Source organism: Myiozetetes cayanensis, unplaced genomic scaffold (assembly GCF_022539395.1).
Source record: "Myiozetetes cayanensis isolate MyiCay16 unplaced genomic scaffold, myiCay2020 scf14, whole genome shotgun sequence".
Taxonomy (NCBI): Eukaryota; Metazoa; Chordata; class Aves; order Passeriformes; family Tyrannidae; genus Myiozetetes; species Myiozetetes cayanensis.
Genome location: NW_026087048.1, coordinates 6910603 through 6932038, shown reverse-complemented (window position 1 = coordinate 6932038; position 21436 = coordinate 6910603). Strand labels below are relative to the sequence as shown.

The window sequence follows — 21436 nt, the reverse complement described above, 5'->3', positions numbered from 1 at the left end:
CTGATTTATTTACTCACAAAATGAGTGAAAAATCACCTGTAGAAAATGTATGGTTTAAACTTTTTTATTAAAAATGTTTTGTTCTTTTCAACTTCCTAAATTTTTAAGCCAAACCAAAGCTTAATATTAAGCTAAAAGACAGGTATCTGAGCACCCCAGTAGATGGTTCGGTGTGGTCTGGTACATATATTAAAAGGAGTTTTTACTGTTAGAAGAGGTTCTGGTTTTGTATTTTCTGTATGTTTCAGGAGGCACACATGAAAGTGAAAAGTAGTGTTTGAATACAAATCCCTTTCTGAGGAGTAAAATTTTGTTGTTATGTGTAGTAGGTGTTCCGAAAATCCCCACCAAATCAAAAAGAAAAAAGACCTTAATCTGTTTCATGAAGAAAACAAAGCACTTGCACTGAACTAGAAGATGTAACCTGTTTTTTTCTTTTTTTTTGTCCTTCACCTGTTGATATATAAAAAATATTCTCAGTCATATAGAGCTTTTTTAAAAAATAAAATGATTCTTAAACACTATTTCTATCAATTAAGTTTTTTCTTTCACTGAAGAACCATGCTACAGACCCCCCAAAAATGAAAATACCTAATCTCCATTAGAAATAAAGCTGCAAAAATGTTTAGGTAGAAATAATAACACAAATGTAAATGATTCTTTTCAGTATTTTAATTATACTCCTTTTTAAAATTAATAAATAATTAAGCAACCTTCTTCATTCACTGGGGCCTTTTCGGTTAGATTTTAGAAAGTGCAGTAGTACCAAAATAGTATTTCAGTAATAAAAGTTTGATATCGTCTTTGTTTTGAAAGAGTAAAATAGACTTGAATGAGTTCTACTTTTTTCAGTTCACCTACAAGTTTAGAAATAGATTGGTTATTTTCTAAATGTACTGTAGCATTATTTTAATATAGGTCATAATAAAGTGATATGTCACTTATCACCAGTATAAATAATTTAGAGGAAAATATTGATTATATTTTGTTTTACAACACCTGTGACTACTGTTTCATGAGAGAATAAATTTGTGAATATATTCATTTAATTGTTGTGTTCTGTGCATTGTGTGGGTTGGTTTAAAAACCAGTCCATATATGAGTATTTTTTATTATTGATTAAATATTTGTTTTTCTCATTATGGGCTGAGATTTTATTGAGGGTGGAGTTACTGCATCTTTTACAGCAGATTTCTACAAGGCTTATTTAAAAAGGGAGGAAAAAGGTCAGGGCATAGTTGCATTTTGCATATGTGTAACGCTTTGTGATTTGCTTTCTCATGAACTAGCTCATATTGGGATTTTTTTTGAGAAAACATTTTTTCTGGAGAATTTTGAGAGCGTAAAAGGCTTTTTGTAAACACCCTGCTGATGGGCACGTGTGTATAGACAAACAAATACACCCAGGTGTGAGTGTATCTGTATATTTGGGGATTTTTTAGAGCAGAAAATGCCCGTCTTACAGCCGTCACTGTCAGTGTTACAGAGAGCCAAACATGTTAATAATGCTGCGTGGTGCTCAGATGACACGACAGCACGCCTTGCTGGAGCTGTTATGCAATAAATAATGCACTTAGTCCTCTAACATCCATGTAAAATGTTTTCAGTTTGTAAATTTTGGAGCAACCAGGTGCTCAAAAGAACGATTCAATTTTGCTTTTATTACTGTTGGGCCGGTTAGTACACGGGGAGGAAAGTACAATTAAAGCTGTTCTGTGCCATATGCTGCCCACAGCAACTTAGGCAAGGTCAAAGCTAACATTTGTGAGTCAGGACAAATATAAGATCATCTGGAAAATCTCTAGGGGTACAGGGCTGTGGACATTGAATAAAGAGAGGTAGTAAACACTGGTCAGCTGGATTTTTATTTTTTGTCTGTTCCTCGCCCTTCTCTGTCCCCTCCCCATCCCACCATAAAATGATGAGTTACAATGCACCAGCCCCAGAGAGTTTTCCCTGCTCCACTCCATTGGGCTGAACTGCCAATCTGCTGAGCAGTGGTCCCCTGCCAGAAGGGTGTCTTGTCTGCAACAAGCTTTATTAATGCTCTCCAGTGAAGGTTATGTCCATTTCCTTGGGCAAATGACAGCAGCTCGAGCTGGGATCAGGTGCTGGGTGGGACAGATCTATATTTCTCCAAATGTGAGCCCCAAAGAGGAACAGCCCCCGTTTGCTCAGTGCCTTTGCTTTCACAATCAGGTGCCTGTCGAAGTCTGTCTAGGAATAGAACAGTCTGTGGTGGAGGGACAGAAACAGAGCTCTGAGTTCAGAGGAGAGAGAAACAAATGCAAAACATGGCCTGTGCCTCTCACTGCATCTGCCTGTGGGCAGTGCTGGTGGTGGGGATTCCTCCCATAGCTGAAACAGCTTTCTGAAATACAGGGAGTAGGTTAAGAAACAGGCAGAATGCTTTCAACTTCTCTATTTTTTGTTTCCTGAAAATCAGAATTTAATCAGGAATTTTTGAAGACATAGTTGTATGTGTCCTCTTTTGACAGAGGGGTTTGAAGAGTGTGGGGAAGAGATTTTGCTTAGCAAATAAAACACAAAAAGAATCTTTGAGCACTATATAAATATATATTTCTAATGTTGTTCCTGCTGCTTACCTTCTTTTTCCTCCCCTCTCTGATGTACACTACACATTGGAAAAAAATACATCAATCAAAAGAACAGACCAAAAGGTTTCTATATACTGATTTTGAGATTTTTGCTAGGTTTGCCTATCACTTTTTAACATGACTTTAAAATTGTCATTTCCTGGGGAAGAAGCTAGGAAGTATTGCTGGTAGTGCTATGTAGCACTGTAGTGGGATTCTGCATTTCAAAAATACCCAAATAGGCATGTATAGCATGCCTAAACTGCATAAACATTTATTTAAGATGGAATTCAGTTTAGCTACTTTCTGAAGTTTGAATTTTATACCATCCCTAAAAATTGTGGTTGGATTTGCAGAGAAGACTCCGTTCTCTTAAAGGAGTGTTTTATTATCCTTCTGGATGGTGAGAAGAGCTTTTTAAGTGTATGAACCTTTACACCTGGTACTGGACCCAAAAGTGTGGTTGAGGATAAGGTTGTACTGAGCTTGTGTACCAGGGCTCTTCATTTGGTCATCTTGCTTAAATATCAGCTAAACAAGGATTTAGGCTGGGTCTTGGGTTTGGTTTGATTTTTTTATGGCAGCTTCTGTCTTGCTGTAAAGAGGAATACTGTAGTTACCATTCTACACTCCTGAAGTTTTAATATATATGATTTTGTCAGAAATATAGTAAACATGAAAACAAGTTTCCTTTTCCTAGAAACGCTTTTCAGCAAAATTAACATTTGCTACAAAACTTGTAGATAATACACTGTAAAATTTTGCCACATGTACAGATCATTCATCAGTGCACACTTGCTTAGTGCATGACTGATGCTGATGGAATGTAGATAGGCTACTTAGCAGAGTTTACAGGCTACAGAATAGGTTATTCATCTTTACTGGTTTCAAAAAATTCTCTGTCTCAAACAACTTGATAAATATTTTCCTGAACTTCCAAGAATTGCTAATAACTATGCTTAAGTGAGTAACATTCATAATTTCATAAACATCATGTGTGATGAGAGCCTTGGTCTTGAGACTGCATGAGCTCATCGGAAGTAAGTTTAGTTGCTTCACTGCTATTTTTTAAATCTGCTTTTAACATTAATATTAAACATTGATAAATATTTAAGAATTTGAAACATATTACAGGAAAATTGTCTGAGAGGATGGATGCCAACAGGAGGACTCCAAGTGCTACATTTATTAAAGACATTCATAGAATGAAACTTGGAAGTTTTACTTAGCATAAAATTTGGTAAACCCAGATCTTCAAATTAATGTTGATGTTATTGGCACTGCTATTAGTAAACAGAAGCACTCTGTAATACTTGGAAATCTTCTAGATACATTAGGTATCTTTTTACCTGTGGTAATCACCAGGGCAGATTTCAGGATGATGCTTTTGTTTTTCTTAAACCTGAGGTTGTAAAGCTGATGTCTTCTCAGCTCTGGTTTGAAGTCAGCCCCCACCACTACCCCTCAAAAAGAAATTGTGCTTGTCATCCTCCTGCCTTTTTCGCTGGAGAAACATAAACCAGTTCAGGGTGCAGGAGAGACTGATGTGGGTCTCTGACTTGATTCCTCAGCAACTCGTTTGTCCTGCTTCCCTCAGCAGAGGCCATCTACCCTTCAGGAGCATTGCAGTGTTAGGATTGATGTAGATATTAGCACAGCTCCAAAAGAGTCGAGTCCATGACTTGATAAGTCACGTAAAAAACCTGGTTTTGGCTTGAGTTTATCGGAAGGGAATTTCCCATTCATAATCGGGGAGTGTTTTGCTTGTCAGCCTGGAGACACATTCACTACCTTCGGGCGCAATGTGTTAGAGGGGGTTGTGAGATGGGCTCCTCTTCTACCTGCTAGAGACAACCCTCTCCAAGGAGACTCTGCAAACAGGCTGACCTTTTAACAGTATTCCCTGTCTAAGTGGGAATGTCAGCCAGGAAAAACTGGTTTGATGCCTCCTGGATGTCAGTGTTATCAGTTTAATAGCTAAAAGAGGCCGCCTTGAGCAGCCACGTCATATTTATAACTGCCTTACTCAGCTGTTGCAGAAGAGAAAGCCCTTTAAGTAGGATGCAGACCATGCCAGCCTCCTGTGGGCCAGCAGCCACAGGGGCTGTGTTTGCCTGGATAGGGGTCCCAGTGCATGTGGGGTGTTCAGAATGAACAAACCAGTTGCCTGATACATCGCTTCCTGACTTGAAAATAACATTTCATCTCTTTTTTTTGTCAACTTTCTTATTTTGGACTTTGCATTTATGGACTTGGGGTTAATTTTAGTAAAATTTCTCCTTTGCTTTAAAATCTTGTTTGTAGTAACACAACATTAAAATTATGATTAGGTCATTAACCAGAAAAAACCTGGCGCTCATCTGCAGGTGATCAGATGACATCAGAGGCCTGGTTTTAATTTGTGGATAGTTCTGATTGTAACTAAAAGAGACTCGCTCCTTTTGTGGAATTGGCTGGCTATTTCCCCACATCTGGAGTTAATGAAGTCTTTGAGACCACATCAGTTGTGTTTTGCCGCAAGAACCCTTTGATCTGAAAAATCTAGACTGGCACAAGTGCAGCTTCATAACATTGCAGCTATGTTTTTGCAAGCTACAGTTAAGATACCAAAACAAGCAGAAACTATATGAAGTTATGTGTCTGTGCTAGGGCTTTCATGTAGCTGTTTGGAAGGGCCTCTTTTACGTTTATATAATTCATAACATTTTTATTATGTTAATGGCTTGTACATTTATATCTGTAAATGATATATTTGTAGGAGTTTTTGAGTTTAATCTCCTTTTTGAGATAGTGTTTAATCGGTTTTTATAAATCACCCAATTATGTAAAATGTTAAAATTCCAGTCTGAAGCTTTTATTTACAAATCTCATTGATAATGTTGCAGTTTAAGAGAAGTATAATTCGTCATTGTAGGTGACTTGGCATTAATCAGAACATCTCCATGGCGGTGCTAAATGTCATAAAGCTTTGTTTCCACTGCTGTCCTGTGACAGTGATAGATTATCCATCAGCTATAGCATATGCTGTGTTATTCTGCACAACAGAGAACTTGTAAATTAAGCCCAGTTTTGCCTAATATGTTTGCAGTCTTAAGAGTGCAAGTATTTACAATTTGACAGAGTGACATTTCTGTTAAAATATGTCTCGGGCATGGAATATACGTGCATTCATCATATAGAGTAAATACATATGTACTGCGAACATTGCTCAGAACGTATTGTCACTCTGTCACTCAGGCCCGGTAAGCATCTCTAGTTCACATTTACTCCGTGAACTGAAAAAGTTTGAGGAAAACACTGAACAAAAGCTTTCCAGAAAGCTTTCTTCCCTAAAAGTTTTTCATTTGTTTTGATGAAGAAATAGTGTTCAGTGAGCACACAACTGGAAGTTGTGAGCTCTGCACTTGACTCTGGCCCAGGTGTGCTTTTACCTGCCGGCGCTTTCCTCGCGGGGCTCGCCCCACGGCTGTGCCCTGGCTCAGTGCCCGTGCCCTGGTCCCGAGTCCCTCGGACGGGCTGGGGAGCTTTTGCCGCAGTTGTGGGTGCGAGGCGAGCTGCGAGCGCTGCCCGATCCCTGGGATTGAGAGCGCGCTGTCCGCAGGCACATGCCCGGCCATTTGTTCCACAGCGGCGGGCTGGAAAAGCGCTTGGGAGCGGGGAGGAGGGGTATTGGTATGCAAATGGAGCGGGCCTGGCCCACTTCACTTTCTGAATATCCCTATCGGAATAGTCACCCTCCGCCAGGACAGTGGGTCTTTTTTAGGAAACTTAGGCTTTTTTGTTGGCCGGCTTGGTTTTCTTGGCCCTTCTCTTGCTTGGTAAACAACATCTCCGAAACACAAGGGAGGGATGTGAATGCTGGGCAAACACGCGTGTGCCTGGATGTGCATAGGAAGGGATCAAAATATTCCCTCCTGAATTTTGGGGCCTAGTGCATTTTGCAAGTTGCATTATGTAAGTTTTAAAGTTTTAAAATTATTCTTCATGTATGCATTTATGAAGTCACGTATAGTTAACAAGTGAGGTGAACAATTAAAAATAAAAATATCATGTTTTTTACTTCATAGCAAAAAGATACTCCAGTTTCAATGTTATGTGTTTATATTCTTTGCTGTTATTTATGTTTAATTGCTTTTTTAAAATTCAGTTTATCTTTTAACACACACTAATCATTGCTATATTCAGTATATTGACCAAAATACTGGTATCAAGAAAGAGCATTGATTAAAACAACTGACTATGGGTAGAGTCCTTGACTCTGTGAATACTGCCTTTGCTAGTTTTACTTAACTTATTCCTGAATATCCTTTATATTTCTTAGAGTTGCTGCAATGAAACACTTCTAATCATTGTGCTTACTTGGCATCTTATAGTTTTTAACTTGCAAAGAAAATTCATTGTTTTCAGGTTGAGAATGGCCATTCCACTGTGGTGTTACGTGGAAAAAAACAATGATGCTCCTTTTCTTTAATGCCAGGCCACTGTGAAAATTATGTGCTCCATGTTGCAGTTCTGGGATTATTCCTCAGGACTTGCATGCATATATTTCTGATGGCCATCCAAGGGCGTGCAAGTTTCTGAATGGATGATACAATGGTTGCATTAAAACCTCTCCATTTGTGACTGGATGTTCTTCTTCTTTCTGATTGTTGGGGTGCCAGCTAATTAAATATTCAAACAGGCATACAGTTGTTTTAAAATAAAATTTGTTTGGGGCCCAGTTGTTTTATCTTGCTTTTTTTATCTTGAGCAACAAGTCTGTGCGAGTCGTGCACTTAGAAAGCAAAATCAGCATTCAGCTTTTATCAGGCCACCTGGCTGAGTTGGCACACCAGAAAGTGTGTTGTTAGGATCATTCTACTGTAGTTCCTCTGTACTGTGGCAACTTGCTAAAAAGCAAATAAAACAAGGGCAACAAATGCTGTGGCTTGCTACACTGTTCTTTTTTTATTTGTGCTTTCTATCTGTGTCTGTGTGCTGTTACGGGTTTTTTAAATGCACGACACCCAGTTATTACTAACCTGCTTTTATTGCTCTCCAATATTTAGGTGTATGCACCATCCCCGAGTTCTGATGATTTCAACAGAGAATCTCCAAGTTACCCATCTCCTAAGCCACCAAGCAGTATGTTTGCTAGCACTTTCTTTATGCAAGGTGGGTAAAATGACTTTAAGTATAGGGGTAGATGACACTTGTCCTTTAGGCAGAGCTCTGCAGTCACTGTTCTGGTGAGTGAATGAAGATGTGTAAAGGCAGCGTATTGTGCTAGAGCCTGTGATTAAGTTTTATATACTTTTAAAACAGTTAGATGAAGGGAACTGTCCGTTGATGTAAAGTTTTTCTCATGACATTAATTGCTGACTGAAATTTAAGGGGATTATACAGCAGGCCAGATGGACAGAATTCCCATCCTTTGATTTGTAGGGGCTTCAGAGCAGCGCACTGGAGTGATAGAGAAAAATGAGGTGGGGGCTTCTTGACTGTTCTGGAATTTGACTGTACAGTATCAGCTAACAGTCTTAAGTTCTCAAAAGCTTGTACATCCAGCACGCCAGAAAAAAGGGGGTTGCAGTGAACAAAACAAGAGCAGAATCCATTTCCTCAGCCTCACGTCACACAATTAGCTCGTGCTGCAGCCTGGGGAGGGTTTGGAGCACACAGAAAGCTGAGTTCTCAGTGCGGGAATTCACAGAGCACTTCAGTCGGTGCTGCAGAGGGAAAACTGCACTGACACACAGGCTTTTGTAATGTAGTCATTTCAGTTACTTAAATGTGCTAGCATGGAATGTTTTTATATTTTTGTGGTGCTAATTTATTTTAGACTATAAATTGCTTGTTTTAGGTAAATAGATGTTTTGGACTGAATGTTTATGATGAGCTCTGTTGAGCCAAACTTCTTATCCCTCCACCTCCTTTTTTATTATTTCTTTGACTCCGGAATTTTTATCAACCCTCTTAATTTAAATCTGGCCTTACTGAAGGTCTGTGTAATTAGCAGAAGTGCTTGGTATTTTCTCAGCTGTGGTTGGATTACATTTCAGCTATAAAGCCTCTGTTGGTTTTTTGTGATTCTTTTTTTTTTTTTTTAAATAAATATAGCAACAGTGGTGATGGCATGAAAATAGAAGTTGCAATGTAAACTGGTCACCATTTCCCTGTTGATGTTAGTCTCAGTAGCTGAATACGGTATTTGTCTAAAATAATTTTGTAAAGGAAAAGAAAAATCAGTACTCTTCTTCACTGAGTGTATTTTTCTTGTTTTCTTTTTTATTAAAAAATATTTTTAAAAAGATGGGACCCACAATTCTTCTGACCTCTGGAGTTCATCCAATGGCATGAGCCAGCCTGGCTATGGTGGGATGCTGGGAGGCTCCTCTTCCCACATGTCCCAGTCGGGCAGTTACGGCAGCCTGCACACACATGACCGTCTGGTAAGAGACACAGCACGGATTAATCTGTTTAGACTTGTGTATGGAGATCTAACTGATAAGAATTAACTTCTTGTTTGCTGCTCTTGTGTGTCACTTAAAAGCCTAGTTGTTGGAAATCTCAAACTTAGGGTATTAGATTTATGTCCTTCTAGTTATGTCTGTTGTATAAATAAAAACTGTGGCTGTGTAGTGGTCTGTTCAGAGGATGGATGAGTCCCTTTCTTCTGTAATAAAGAGGTGGGCATTGTATATTTGGTATCTTAAAATATCAACATTTATTTAAGGACTATTTAATGTCTTATGCCTGTTTCTCTTCTCTCCAGAGCTATCCCCCACATTCAGTCTCACCTACAGATATAAATGCCAGTCTTCCTCCAATGTCCAGCTTCCACCGTGGCAGTACCAGCAGTTCACCTTATGTAGCTGCCTCACACACTCCACCTGTCAATGGATCAGATAATATTCTGGGTAAAAAGTTCTTCCTGCCTTTTTTTTTTTTTTTTTTTTTTAATTTTACAAGAAAATGAAATTTAGGGCTGCATGACGCACAAAATTAGTGAGATTTAATTTATGGCCTGCTTGTAGATCAGGGGAGATTCACCACTGTGATATTTCTGTCCTCAGGATGGCCGAGATCAGGCAAATCGTTTCTCAGTCAGCTTAAGACTTACTGGTTTCCTTGCTTTCCCAGGCAATCCTGTGCTCAGGGATTGCGTCCATCTGACCTGACAGCAATTCTCCATTCGTAGTTCAGTGCATGCACATGTCCGTACAGGTAGTGCTGCTGGTAAAGGTTTCAGAGCTGCTGCGTCACCAAAGCACTGCCAGAGAAAGGCAGGAAGGCTGTTCCTTTGGGGAGCTCGATAAAGTGCATCGTAAATTCCTCTCTTAACTGTTTTAGAGATTACTGAGTAGCCAGGATGGTGGCTGGTTTAGTCTCCTCCGTGCTCACCTAGGGAGCATGAAACACAGGCTGATCAGCTGTGCCTTGCACATATTGCACCTAAGATACAACTGTAGGAAATAAATGTTGTGGGTGCCCCTTGTCGGTTCGATATGATTTGCACTTAGTTAGGGGGACTGTATTGGCTTTGATTTGGGAACATGTTTTACACTAAGATCTTTAAACAGAACCCAGTTAATGAATCTGCATAGGAAATTCAGGCTGGAAAAGCCAAGTTTGCCACAAAGTTGCAAGAGCAAGTGTTGCGCTGTTTGGATTTCTGACGTGAATTGCTTACATGCACGTTAAATACATATTTTTTTTTGCCTTTAGAAGTTGATAATTGGAGAAAGAGGATTTACTTTTAAAGGATCCATCTTCTACAGCAAAGGAGATATTTTGGAGGATTCAGTTCCTCTCTGTGTTTCCAATTGGCAGGGCTTCAGACTTCCTCTTGGCTTAATGGTGTGTGGAGCAAAAGGGCACGCAAAGCTGCTGACATGCAACTAAGAGCAGGGATGACAGAAAGCGTGGCGGATAAGAGCTTTGCAGGGACATTTTAAAATAAAGATGAGACTACAACACTGGGAATTAGAGCAGGGGGAGCAGGGAGGCACACAAGGAACTGTTCTGTGAATTTGGCTATAAGAATTAATTAAACATGCAGCACTTTAGTGATAACAGTTTAGAAATAAGCTGCAATAATGTAATTTTCTGATTTTGATTTTTTTTTTCACATTTCATTAAAATCAGACTGTGATCCTAGAAAATAATTTGTCTTTTTTTAACTACTTTCACTTGTTGGTTCTTAAATTATCACGGTGATACTGTGTTTGACTTTAAAGAGGAGAGCATCTAAATGTAAATCTAATTGTTTTAATTAAATTTTTAAGTCTAATGAGAACTGATTCTATTGACACTGACTTCCTCAGAAAATCCATTTAAAAAGTGGTTGCTTAACTCTATATGATGAATAAAATAATAAAAGTAAATAAAATTTCAGCCTTAAAAATAAGTGTTGGGTTTGCTTTCCACATTACAGGAAACAGAGGAAATGGTGCTGGAAGCTCACAGACAGGTGATGCACTTGGAAAGGCATTGGCATCTGTAAGTAGCAGTTGGAATATTCAGATCTGAAACACGTATTTTGATCACTGCATCCATTATTTATGTGTCATTGTTTTTGTAATATCAAATCAGGAGTTTTCACATATGAACTTAAAACAGTGTACTACAATATAACTTCATATACTAAAAAAATGTCTTTTTAAAAGCAAGTGAAAAGTGCATTTATTTGTAGAAGAGTCATTCAGACTTCCCTATTCTTCAGGTGATCAAAAAATTTAGGGCAGATACAGTTTAAAAAGTTGGTTAGACAGAGTAAAAGATAATCATAAAAAGTTAAGGGATTTATTTTTAATTTTTTTCTGTAGTGTTCTGTTTAAAGTCAAATATTTTTAATATTACTCTTAGAGCAGATCCTGCCTCAAGGTTTAAAATGTTTTCTCAGTGGCCTTATAAAACTGAGAGGTTTTGAATGCTCTGTTGTATAGCTATAATTTATGGAACAGCCTTTAAAATGTTGTATATGCATAAATTTAAACTCTTAACTCTTGTTGGAATAATGTGAAACGTCAAATATCTTCAGTCTACTGTAAGCTCTGTTTCCATATGCATGCATACAGCAATTATTTTTTCATTAATACAATCAGATGTACTTTTTAGAAAAGAGGAGCAGAAATTTCAGGGTTGGAGATGGTGCCTGGGGAAGCACTTTTTCATTTCTTGTATGGAGCAAAGAGGGAGACTAAGTCTGATATAAAGGGTAGAAATGACTACTTTGCAGCCCTAAATGACCATTCCTGTGTTGGGTTCTGCATCCCTCACCTCATACCAGTGAATGCAAATGTGCATATTCATGCAGCTCCTGTTACCCTTGCATCCCTCAGAGGGTCATGTGTTAGGAGATTACCAGATCTGATAATGTCTGTAATGTCCATACTGGGGAGGAGAACTCTGACCTGCCAGCTTTGAAGAGAAAAATGTCCCTGTTGCTTTTGGGGATTCAGCAAGTAGATAACAATTCTGGAGTCCAGAGGGCAGTTAATACTCTCTTGTTGTCTGTTTGAGACCTGTCAGAAAAGAACAGGCATCATTTTGACTCGTAGAAATAGCAGTGCTTACATACTCCAGGCTGGTCATTCCTCTGCAGATGTATTTGGGTGTCTGCTGTTCTGCAGCTGGAACAAAATTGTGTTGTAAGTCTGACACGCTGGCCAGTTAGACCTGCAGGACTTCATGACGTTTTCCACTGCTCTCCCTTTCTAAATTATTTTCTCGTCCTTTCAGGTATTTTTGTCCAAGTCACTAGCTGAGAAAGCCAGGCTGATGTTTTGAGGAAAAATTCTAAATATATTGCGAGTGGAAGTCAGGGCAGAAATGTTTAATCTAACTGGTGGGTGGGCCCTGGTTGTCATAGAAACTTGTTTCTGTCATCCCGTGTTGTTGCTTGGCAGGAGCAGCCAGGTCATTCCATAAATCATTTCTGTCATAGCTGATGGTGATGCATTCCATCTGCTCTATCAGTGCATGCCATAGTCTGCACACTTCAAATCCCTCGCCTCATCCATCTGCTTCCCCCGCACCACGCGCACCCCGCACACTCCTTGGGCTTGTTCGGCAGGGAGCACAGCTCGGGGCTGTGCAGAGGAGGGAGGTGGGCCCTTCTGCAGGTAAAGCTGGCACACATGAATTCTGATGGCTAGTAAATCAAGAATATTTTTCTGTTGGAACAAAGTTTTGTTTAAATACTACAGTTGTCTTGCCTTTTTTTTTCCCCTCTTAAGATGACACTCTATTCCTCTCTGTTGGGATTTTAAATGCTGCCGCTGCAACTGTTGAGAGGAATTTCTAGTTCTAAAATTCTGTTGATGTACATCTGACAATAGGCCTTTCATGTGTGAAACATCAGAGGATACGACATTTGTTCTTCAGTTTAGGTATTAAAGACCATACAGAATAGTATGTGATTAAACATGTAAGGCCAGATAATACATTTGCAAAGGTTCTTTTATTTTAGGTTTAAGCCTGGATAATTGTGGTCTTAATCTCAGGGTAGGCAAGAAAGAGAATTGTACATGAAAGTATTTACACAAAGTTCCCAAAGCCCTGTGGATTATGCATTAGTTTGGATAATGAACTAGTATAGATAGAAAGAAAAGAAAATCTGGGTATTCGTGCCATTTCTAATGTGTTTCCCTGAACATTTGCCAAACAATAACCCTTTAAGATTGTGCCCATGGAGGGTTATATGGCAGCAGAAACATCTGGTTTATTTCATTGCCTAATGCCAAATCAAAACACTTGGTCTTTAATTTAGAGGAGATCAAACAGGAGGACTGTTTAACTTTGTTGATTATATCAGACCTCTTTGTGATAACTTATGTTTTGATTCCTACCTCAGCACTGGGGTAAAGGCCTTTGTACCGTTGCGGTAGTTAAATAGCCACTGGTCCCTTCACAAAAGAAAAGAAAATGTAGGGAAGTTGACTTCTAAAAGTAATTCATGAATTAAGTTTCTTTGTTGCTTTAGACTCAATAACATTAACATAACAAAGCCTAACTGAAATGTACACTGTAGTGTTTAAAAAATTGGACTAACAGCTCTGAGGTTTGGCTCTGCAGGCTCTCAATTGTGCAGCTTTTGTCTAAGAGCCTTTTCATTAGACCCTGGCATATTGGCACCCCACTGATTGGAATGGACCATGACTGATAGGAGGAGGAGCCTCATTTGTTGCAGTAAAATGAGTCATGTTACCATTTAAGCCTGGCAGAAGGTGTCAGGGTTGTTCATCATTGGTCATTTAACAGCACAGCGGCCAGGGACTGCATGAGAATGAATTCTGACCCATGTTTTAGTCGTGGCTTTCCTATACTGAAGATTTTCCCTCACATAAAGTACAGCAAAATAAAACTGGCAGTTAGAGCAGTGGAAAACAAACAGTTTCAAAGCAAACTTCATGGCCTTTCTTTGAAGTTATTTTAATTTTCTGTATCTTATCTGTCTGGAACTCTCTACAGTTCTTATACTGACACCCAGGACTTATTTTTATACTGATGTACAATGCATGAATTTCCTCCAGTAGTCTGAGGTAGTTTGTTCTTCTAAATATATTTTCTTTCTAGCACATATGAAAAGGAGGAGGCATTTCCATTAGGGAACTGATGGTCTTTTCTAATGGAAAAGTATGATAGACCAGGAAGGAGCATGTGGTCTATCGAGCCCTGGTTTTGTCAGTTCAAAAAATACAATATGGAACTTAATGAAGTCCCAGTTTATTGTCAGCTAAATGCTGAAATGTCATATTGTCTGTGTGAAGAGACATCAACCACACTGCCAGTGAAGATTTTTTTGACTGCCATCTGATGACTAACAAATCCTGGTCTCTGCTCAAGTAAAACAGGTTTGAACTGATGACCTATAAAAATATGTTCTGAAGTCCACAGTCAGCCTCTAAATCTATTCAATTCCCTTCATAAAATGAATTTTCCTGGGGTCTTGGGATTTTAATTTTTAATTAAAGCTTTTAAGCGCTATGTCTTTTGTGTTTATCAATAGTTTTTAATTTCATTAATAGCGGGGAAAGAATTGTTGCAAGTTGAAGGTTAGTATCTCAAGGGGCCAGCTGATACAGAAATAAGAGAAACATGTTACAGTACATGTAACATGCTGCAGTACATTGCAAGAGGGACAGAATTGCAGGTGTTTTTTTGTTTGGTGGGTACCAATAATAAGAACTTGAATAGTTTCTTGATATTTTCTCTTGTGAAAGATTAATTTTTAGAAGATAACGTGTTGACTGCTAAAATCTTTTATCTCTCTAAAGTTGAGGAAGTCATTATTCATTGGTGTTTTCCTGAAGGTTTGTTTGATATAATTAATTATCTGTGTACTGTGAACTCTTACTTATATCATTGCCCTCCAGTGACAGAAAGGCTGTAATTTCTGCTGCTGTTGAATTAGAAGGAAGGTCAGTTATACTTGTGTTGCTGTCAAATACAGGCTGTGCTTATTTGGACAGCTGCTTGAAAATGAAAGTTCTCTGGACAGTTTTAGAACCTTGAATGTAATAAAGCAGAGCAGTGATTGAAGGATCAAACTGGGTATTTTGTCGATCCAGAACCAGAGTGACAATTAAAGCACAAAAAGAAATCCTAAAGCGCTTTTCTCCCCCATCTGTATATTATAACATATACTGATACAATCTCTTTTGTCTATTGTCAGATTTATTCTCCTGATCATACCAGCAGTAGTTTTCCATCAAATCCATCAACACCAGTTGGATCACCATCGCCTCTTACAGGTAGAGACCAGTCATTTGTCAATAACTTGTTTGTTGTTTTGCAAACATCCTGTTTGGAATCATAGTGAAATCAGCACTAACTGCCTTGCATAATTACTTATATATTTTGTTTATTTTTCCATTGTACTAAAGTGAGATTTATAAATCCAGATTCTTAAATATATTTTGTTATGGGCATTCACGTTAAATCCTGGCAACTGACTTTGAAAATTAGCATCTTAAAATAATGTTTGAAAGCATTGACTGACCGTATACTATCAGAGCTGTAAAGATACCTGTGCAGATCTGCACCATTTGAGAGGAATAAGAGTGATTTGATTGGGTTGCTTTTCTTTTTTAAAGCTATATGTTAAAACTCTGTGGCAGCTCTTGGTGACAAACACAGCAGATGTGTGTTCCCTCTAATGAAAATATAGTAGGCTGTGAGACTATCCAATTTTTCCACAAGATAGCTTTTCATTCATATCTTTCATGAATGCTTTCATTCTATGGGAGAAGAATTTCTGGCATTTTTCAAAATAAATGCCCTGTGTTGCAGCCACCTCTGTCACCTGTGCTTTGTGTGTTTGTAGAGTGAATGTGGGAAGAAGCATTCCAGTGTGGAGATGAACTGTGGGCAGCTGCCTCCAGCTATTAGTGGGTAGTGCAGCTTTCACAGACACTGTGGCCTCAGCTGTCTAGTAAAAGTTGAACAGCTGTTCTCCATATAGAGAGGGCTGTGAAAGCTCCATTGACTTAAATTTGTTGTTTAACAAAGAACTAGAATTACAAGCAAGATGATGTAACTTTAACCCTGTTCTTTCCTATAGTGCAATTTGTTAAATTATTTAACGTTTATACAACAGTCTGTTTCCCCATTCTCTGCTGTTTAATATATCCCTGCAGGATTCTGGCCATTGGTCACCTCTTTGCAAGAGTGTTTTGCTTTTTATAAAACAATAACGTAAACTTAAAGAGAAGAGGATACACAATGAGCTTAGCTCAAGGCTTTTGTAGTTCAGATGATAAATTAGTAGAGGTATTGCATGCGGAATGCAGTCATAATCATATGGATGGGAATATGCATATCTATATATGCAATGTCACTCAAAAGTTTCATCACTCATACTTCACTCCTGTTTAATGGACACTGTTCTGGTTTTCTGTGGACATAATGGATTAATGAATATCTGACATGGCTTACTTGAGCAGCTGCTTTGGGCATTTCTCTTCTATTACTGAATAATCCGTGTTGAATTGAGTAATGATGGGATCAATGGGATTTTTGATTTAGTGATTACAGTTGACAAAAAATGTTTTACCTATTCTGTTGTACTGAAAAGGCGGATCAGACCAGAAAATTATTATTATTTTCTTTTTAACTTCAAAGCAAATACTGAAAATATTTTATGGCTGGAAGAAATAAGTTCTGACATTTCAAAATATTTAAAATTTTAAAGATCCCAAAGAGGGTTTTTTTTAAGAGTTCCCTGATGAGATACTACACCTCATTTTGTAAGCATGAAAGCACTAGCTAATTTCTGGGTTTAGAATACAAATTTGAGGTCCCTAAAATTAGTGTTTTCCCTTTGCTGTTTTTGCCTTTGGCTGTTGCAACCTGTTTCAAATGTAAAACTTTCCAAAACTTGCACTTTGGTGGCTAAGACAGTAGTAGATATAAACAAATAAGCAAATAATAGTGCAATCCTTCTCGGGCTCAAACTAAGCATCTGCTTCACATTTATACCCTCCCACCCCCTTTAATTTCAGTGATATAGAATTTATCAAGCCTTTGGTAAATTGCTCCAGTAGTTAATTACCTTCATTTATGAATCTGGACTTTTATCTTTATTCCCAGATGAGTCACTAAGAACACAGTGAAGCACAATGTGAAGTAATTACTACTGCATTTATTGCTATTTATACTCCTGGTAGCCATTTTCCATCTTGACCCAAAAAGTTATTGCAGATAAAACAAATGCTTTATGCGTACTAAAATGATATATTTTGGAGCATTTTAGCCTTCATTGTCATTTTCCCCTTTTGCAGTCAGGTATTTGTTTAGTTGGCATGCCTAGTGCAGATTTGACTAAGTCATAATTTAGCCATCCTTTAATTGTAAATTACAGTAGGAGTGCTCTGTTTACCAGGGAAAGCACTGAGAGACAGGAGCATCAGAGATGTTGGGGTTCATGGTCTTGTGACTGAACTGTTGGACCATTGGGTTGCTGAATGAGGATTAATGACATTTTTACATTCACTTAAGTAAAAGCTTGGAGAACAACTTGATGAAAACCCCCAAGTATTATGAGACAATAGTGTGTCTCTCATCTTCCTTACCCTCGTTTAATTTCTAATTTTACATGAACATGCCCAGAGCTGAGCTTCTTGCATACTTTTAATGATTGTGTGTATATATATGTGAGGTTTATATGGGGATCTGAATGGTGGGAGCCTTGGTATTTTAAGAATCCTTCTCCCAGGATCAGAGGTATTCAGAAGGGTTTGGTGGGTTCTGAGGATGCAAAGCCAGCCCTCTGTGGCTCCGAGTATGTGTTTGAAAGGGGAGCCAGAGGATTAGTGTTGGGGAGACTCGAAGTAGGAACAATACTACAGTGATTGCTGTCGGTGACCCCTGTAAATCCTAACACTTGCCTGGCTTATTTGTGTTTTTCATGCTGCTATGTTGGTGCTGCACTAAAAGCTGCAGTTGTTAATTGCAGGGCTTGTGGTGCCAGGATGCTTTTTAACATAATTGGTGGATTTCATGCACAAACTTCTAGGAGGGGGAGTGGAATGAGGCAAGCAGGAAATCAGTGCCATCTGGCAACCTGCGTAGACACGGAGGCAGTGCCACAGTGCGGGCAGTGCCACAGCACGGGCAGTGCCACAGTGCAGGCAGTGCCACAGCACGGGCAGCACGGGCAGTGCCACAGAGCGGGCAGTGCCACAGCACGGGCAGTGCCGCAGCGCGGGCAGTGCCACAGTGCTACCATTTGGAAAGAGCCTGAGGTGTGACTGCAAACTGCGGGTTGCACTTGGGCTGGGCCTTTGAGAGGAGGAGTTGGTTATTCCCTCCCCTCTTTGCTTTTTGCCTCCTTTGTGAGCCGTCCCACTCGGAGTTTTGTCCTGGGCTTACACTGCAGAATCAGTACCTGCTTCCGTGGAAAACACCCAACCCCATCGTGTCAGACCAGGGGCACAGCCTGTCAGCCTCTTCGCTTCCTGAACTGCCTTCCTGCCTCGTGCCCAGCCCCTCTGGCCTGCAGGAAGCAGCACACTCAGCTGTGGCACACGGAGAGCTCCTGACCACGCTCTTGTCTCGAAAAATGGAGTTTTGACCAGATAAAAACTTGAACGTTTTGCTGAGCCAAAATACTCTCGGGTTGTTTCATTAATGCTTTGCAAAATGAGTGGGACTCCAAACATAATTCCCAAGTTCAGGAGTGAAAATAATGCAGCAGGAGACTACAGATCCAGACCCAGAATAGCTGTGTGAAATGAAAATTGGTAATTATAAACTTACTCGCTGAATTCCTTATGTTTTAAAAGAGAATTCCAGCACAATTATGGCAGCTCTGGACTTTTATGAAATAGGAGATTTTTATTATTATTTTTTAATTAGAAATGAAATATTTAGGTATTTTAATAGCTATGCAAGCTGTTCTCTTTTTGTTAAATAAAACCTTGTCTTTAAAAGGTAACTACTTGCAGCTCTCTGAACAAAGGAACTGTAATGTTATTAAAGCTTTTCCCAGTTTTCCAGACATACAGCCCTGGCTGTTATTGAAAGAACAAGCCCACAGGCTCTTCCTTTAATGAGCTGCTTTGGATTGTATGTCCATAATTTATTAATGTAATTGCTTTATTATTACATTTGTATGGCTGAAAGGAAGCTGTCTCTAATGGCCATAGAATTTCATGTAGTATCTTTATAAAAGATGCATTATTAGTTGGTGAGAAAAATGCATGTTGTACTACTTCAGGCTTTGTGTTAAAAGTACTACTTTATTAGTTATTGCATTTCACATCTAATTATTTTTAAAATTTACATGGTAATTAGGTATATTTATGTCAGACTAGAGTGGATATGTATTTGAATTTGCAGTGTATAGGTAATATGGATTTAATTGTCGATTTGGTGCACAATCAATGACTTTAGCTGCTGTTCTACTTTAAATATATCTGAAATATCAAAGGGGAATAACTTAGGTGTATTTTTACTATTCTAAACTTGGAATGCATTATCATCTAAAATGGTGGAGTGTAGAACTAGACAAGATAAAGAAAGCTTTTAGATCTAGTTTGAAATTTTCTTGTTTAGTGGAGAGATGTCATAAAAGTGGTTTTCCAGTTATCCTCAATGTAGTGTCTATTTGATTTCTTTAAATATTTTTGTTGTATATCTTAACCCTGTTACAGATACACCTACGTACCCTGAACAGAATTCAGCAGGGTTTTTATGGTGACACAGGCAGAAGGCAGGTATTTCAGACATGGGGGGGTGTGCTTAGTCCACGTCTTTAATGTTGAAGTACTTGGAAGATGTCACTGCTTTGTCCCTGACAGTGTGTCTGTCCAACCCTACAGATGCCAGGATATGAAAATTACCCCTCAGTAAGGCAGAATGAAGGAATTTGTCCTCCTTTGTATGCCCATATGCCAGCTTACCTTTATGCAGAATATGCTGGGTTTAATTACACTGAGATACGCTGTGCCTCTGCTTCCCACTTGTGCTGTGTGAATCTGTGCACTAACCGAGATGATTTTGGCAGGTGCCAGTCAGTGGTCCAGGAGTGGAGGACAAGCCCCCTCATCTCCCAACTATGAAAACTCTCTACACTCCTTGGTAAGAATTGTTGAGAGCAACATGGGACGTTTTGCTTAAGAGTTGAAGGCTTGGTTTTGTATAAATCCTGCATATCATTAAAGGAAACAGTAGGATAGCATTACAAATGAATTCTTTGCTAACAAATGGCCTGTTCAGTTGAACAATATAAGACGTGCAGGGTGTGTCTTTCACCATCTGTTCCTTGGGCATCAGGCTTCTGTGCTGAGGACAGCTGGTGCTAAAGCGCTGTTATGAGATTCTGGTACCTTTTCACAAATCCATAGCTAATTCTTATCTAAAGTTCAGTCTGGAGAAAGATAAAGACTTCATGCCTCCGCATTTGCTTGTCCTTCCCCCTCTCTCACTCAAATGGTTGTTTCTTGGGCTTATTTGCATTACATCGTTATTAAAATATTAATACATTTTATTTACAATTATTATTTGTTATTGGGGAATGTTCATTCATTAATAAAACATTTGACAGAAAAACACACAGGCAGTAATCTACAGCATTATAAATTTTCTTCTTTTGAGGATTCAGCAGAGGATTTAAGTTACTGACTTCCTTCTTACATTTCTGATATAACATCGGGAAGGAAAGGGGGAAAATTTGAGGGAAGGTTTTGATTACCTGTTTAATATTTCTAGTTTCCACAGATGTAATTTCTTTTTTTTCTGTCTAACAAGAATAAAACATAAGTTAAAACAGATCTCTTTTCTTCAATGTTTTTGCAATTAAATATAATAGTTATATACATCTTAGAATCCTAACATAACTGCAGTGTTAAATATTAGCCTTTTCTTATCTTAATATAATCAGATCTCTGTTGCATTAACTTAACTAACAATTTATTGCTGACATGCACATCAGCTGTTTCCTCACCTCTTTTTTGAATTAATCTTAACCTGTGCTTTGCTTCCTGTTCTGTCTTGACTTTGCCAGAAAAATCGAGTTGAACAGCAACTTCACGAGCATTTGCAAGATGCAATGTCCTTCTTAAAGGATGTCTGTGAGGTACTATTTCACTTTAGATGGTGCCTTTTTGTGTTTCAATTAACGCTTCCTTCGGATTCCCCATTAAAAACTTAAATTAGAGTAGTGTATGACCCATCTTTTTACTTCAACATCCTGCTCTTTCAGTTCCTAGAGAGCTGTAGTGTCAGAATTGGTTTTGCTTTGAGATTTTTTTTTTGTCTTCCTTTGAAAGGAAAGTAATTTTAAGACAAACTTTGCTACAGTAACACGAAGAACTCGTTTTTATTTCTGAAATATCAAATCTGTTTGAAGATCC

The 21436-nt window shown here is 38.6% G+C and overlaps 1 protein-coding gene across 10 annotated transcripts in view; it reads left to right on the top strand.

The window, feature by feature from the left end:
* Positions 1–21436, top strand: part of TCF12 (transcription factor 12) — a 161561-nt gene that overhangs the window by 123067 nt on the left and 17058 nt on the right. For 5 of the 10 annotated variants that reach the window (XM_050309894.1, XM_050309895.1, XM_050309892.1 and 2 more), the window contains 7 exons: positions 7646–7751; positions 8889–9028; positions 9352–9496; positions 11014–11078; positions 15256–15334; positions 20089–20162; positions 21088–21159. In XM_050309894.1, coding sequence (XP_050165851.1) covers positions 7646–7751; positions 8889–9028; positions 9352–9496; positions 11014–11078; positions 15256–15334; positions 20089–20162; positions 21088–21159 — 681 coding nt within the window. The remainder of the gene's footprint in view (positions 1–7645; positions 7752–8888; positions 9029–9351; positions 9497–11013; positions 11079–15255; positions 15335–20088; positions 20163–21087; positions 21160–21436) is intronic. The other 5 variants (XM_050309897.1, XM_050309898.1, XM_050309896.1 and 2 more) reach the window with 1 other exon arrangement.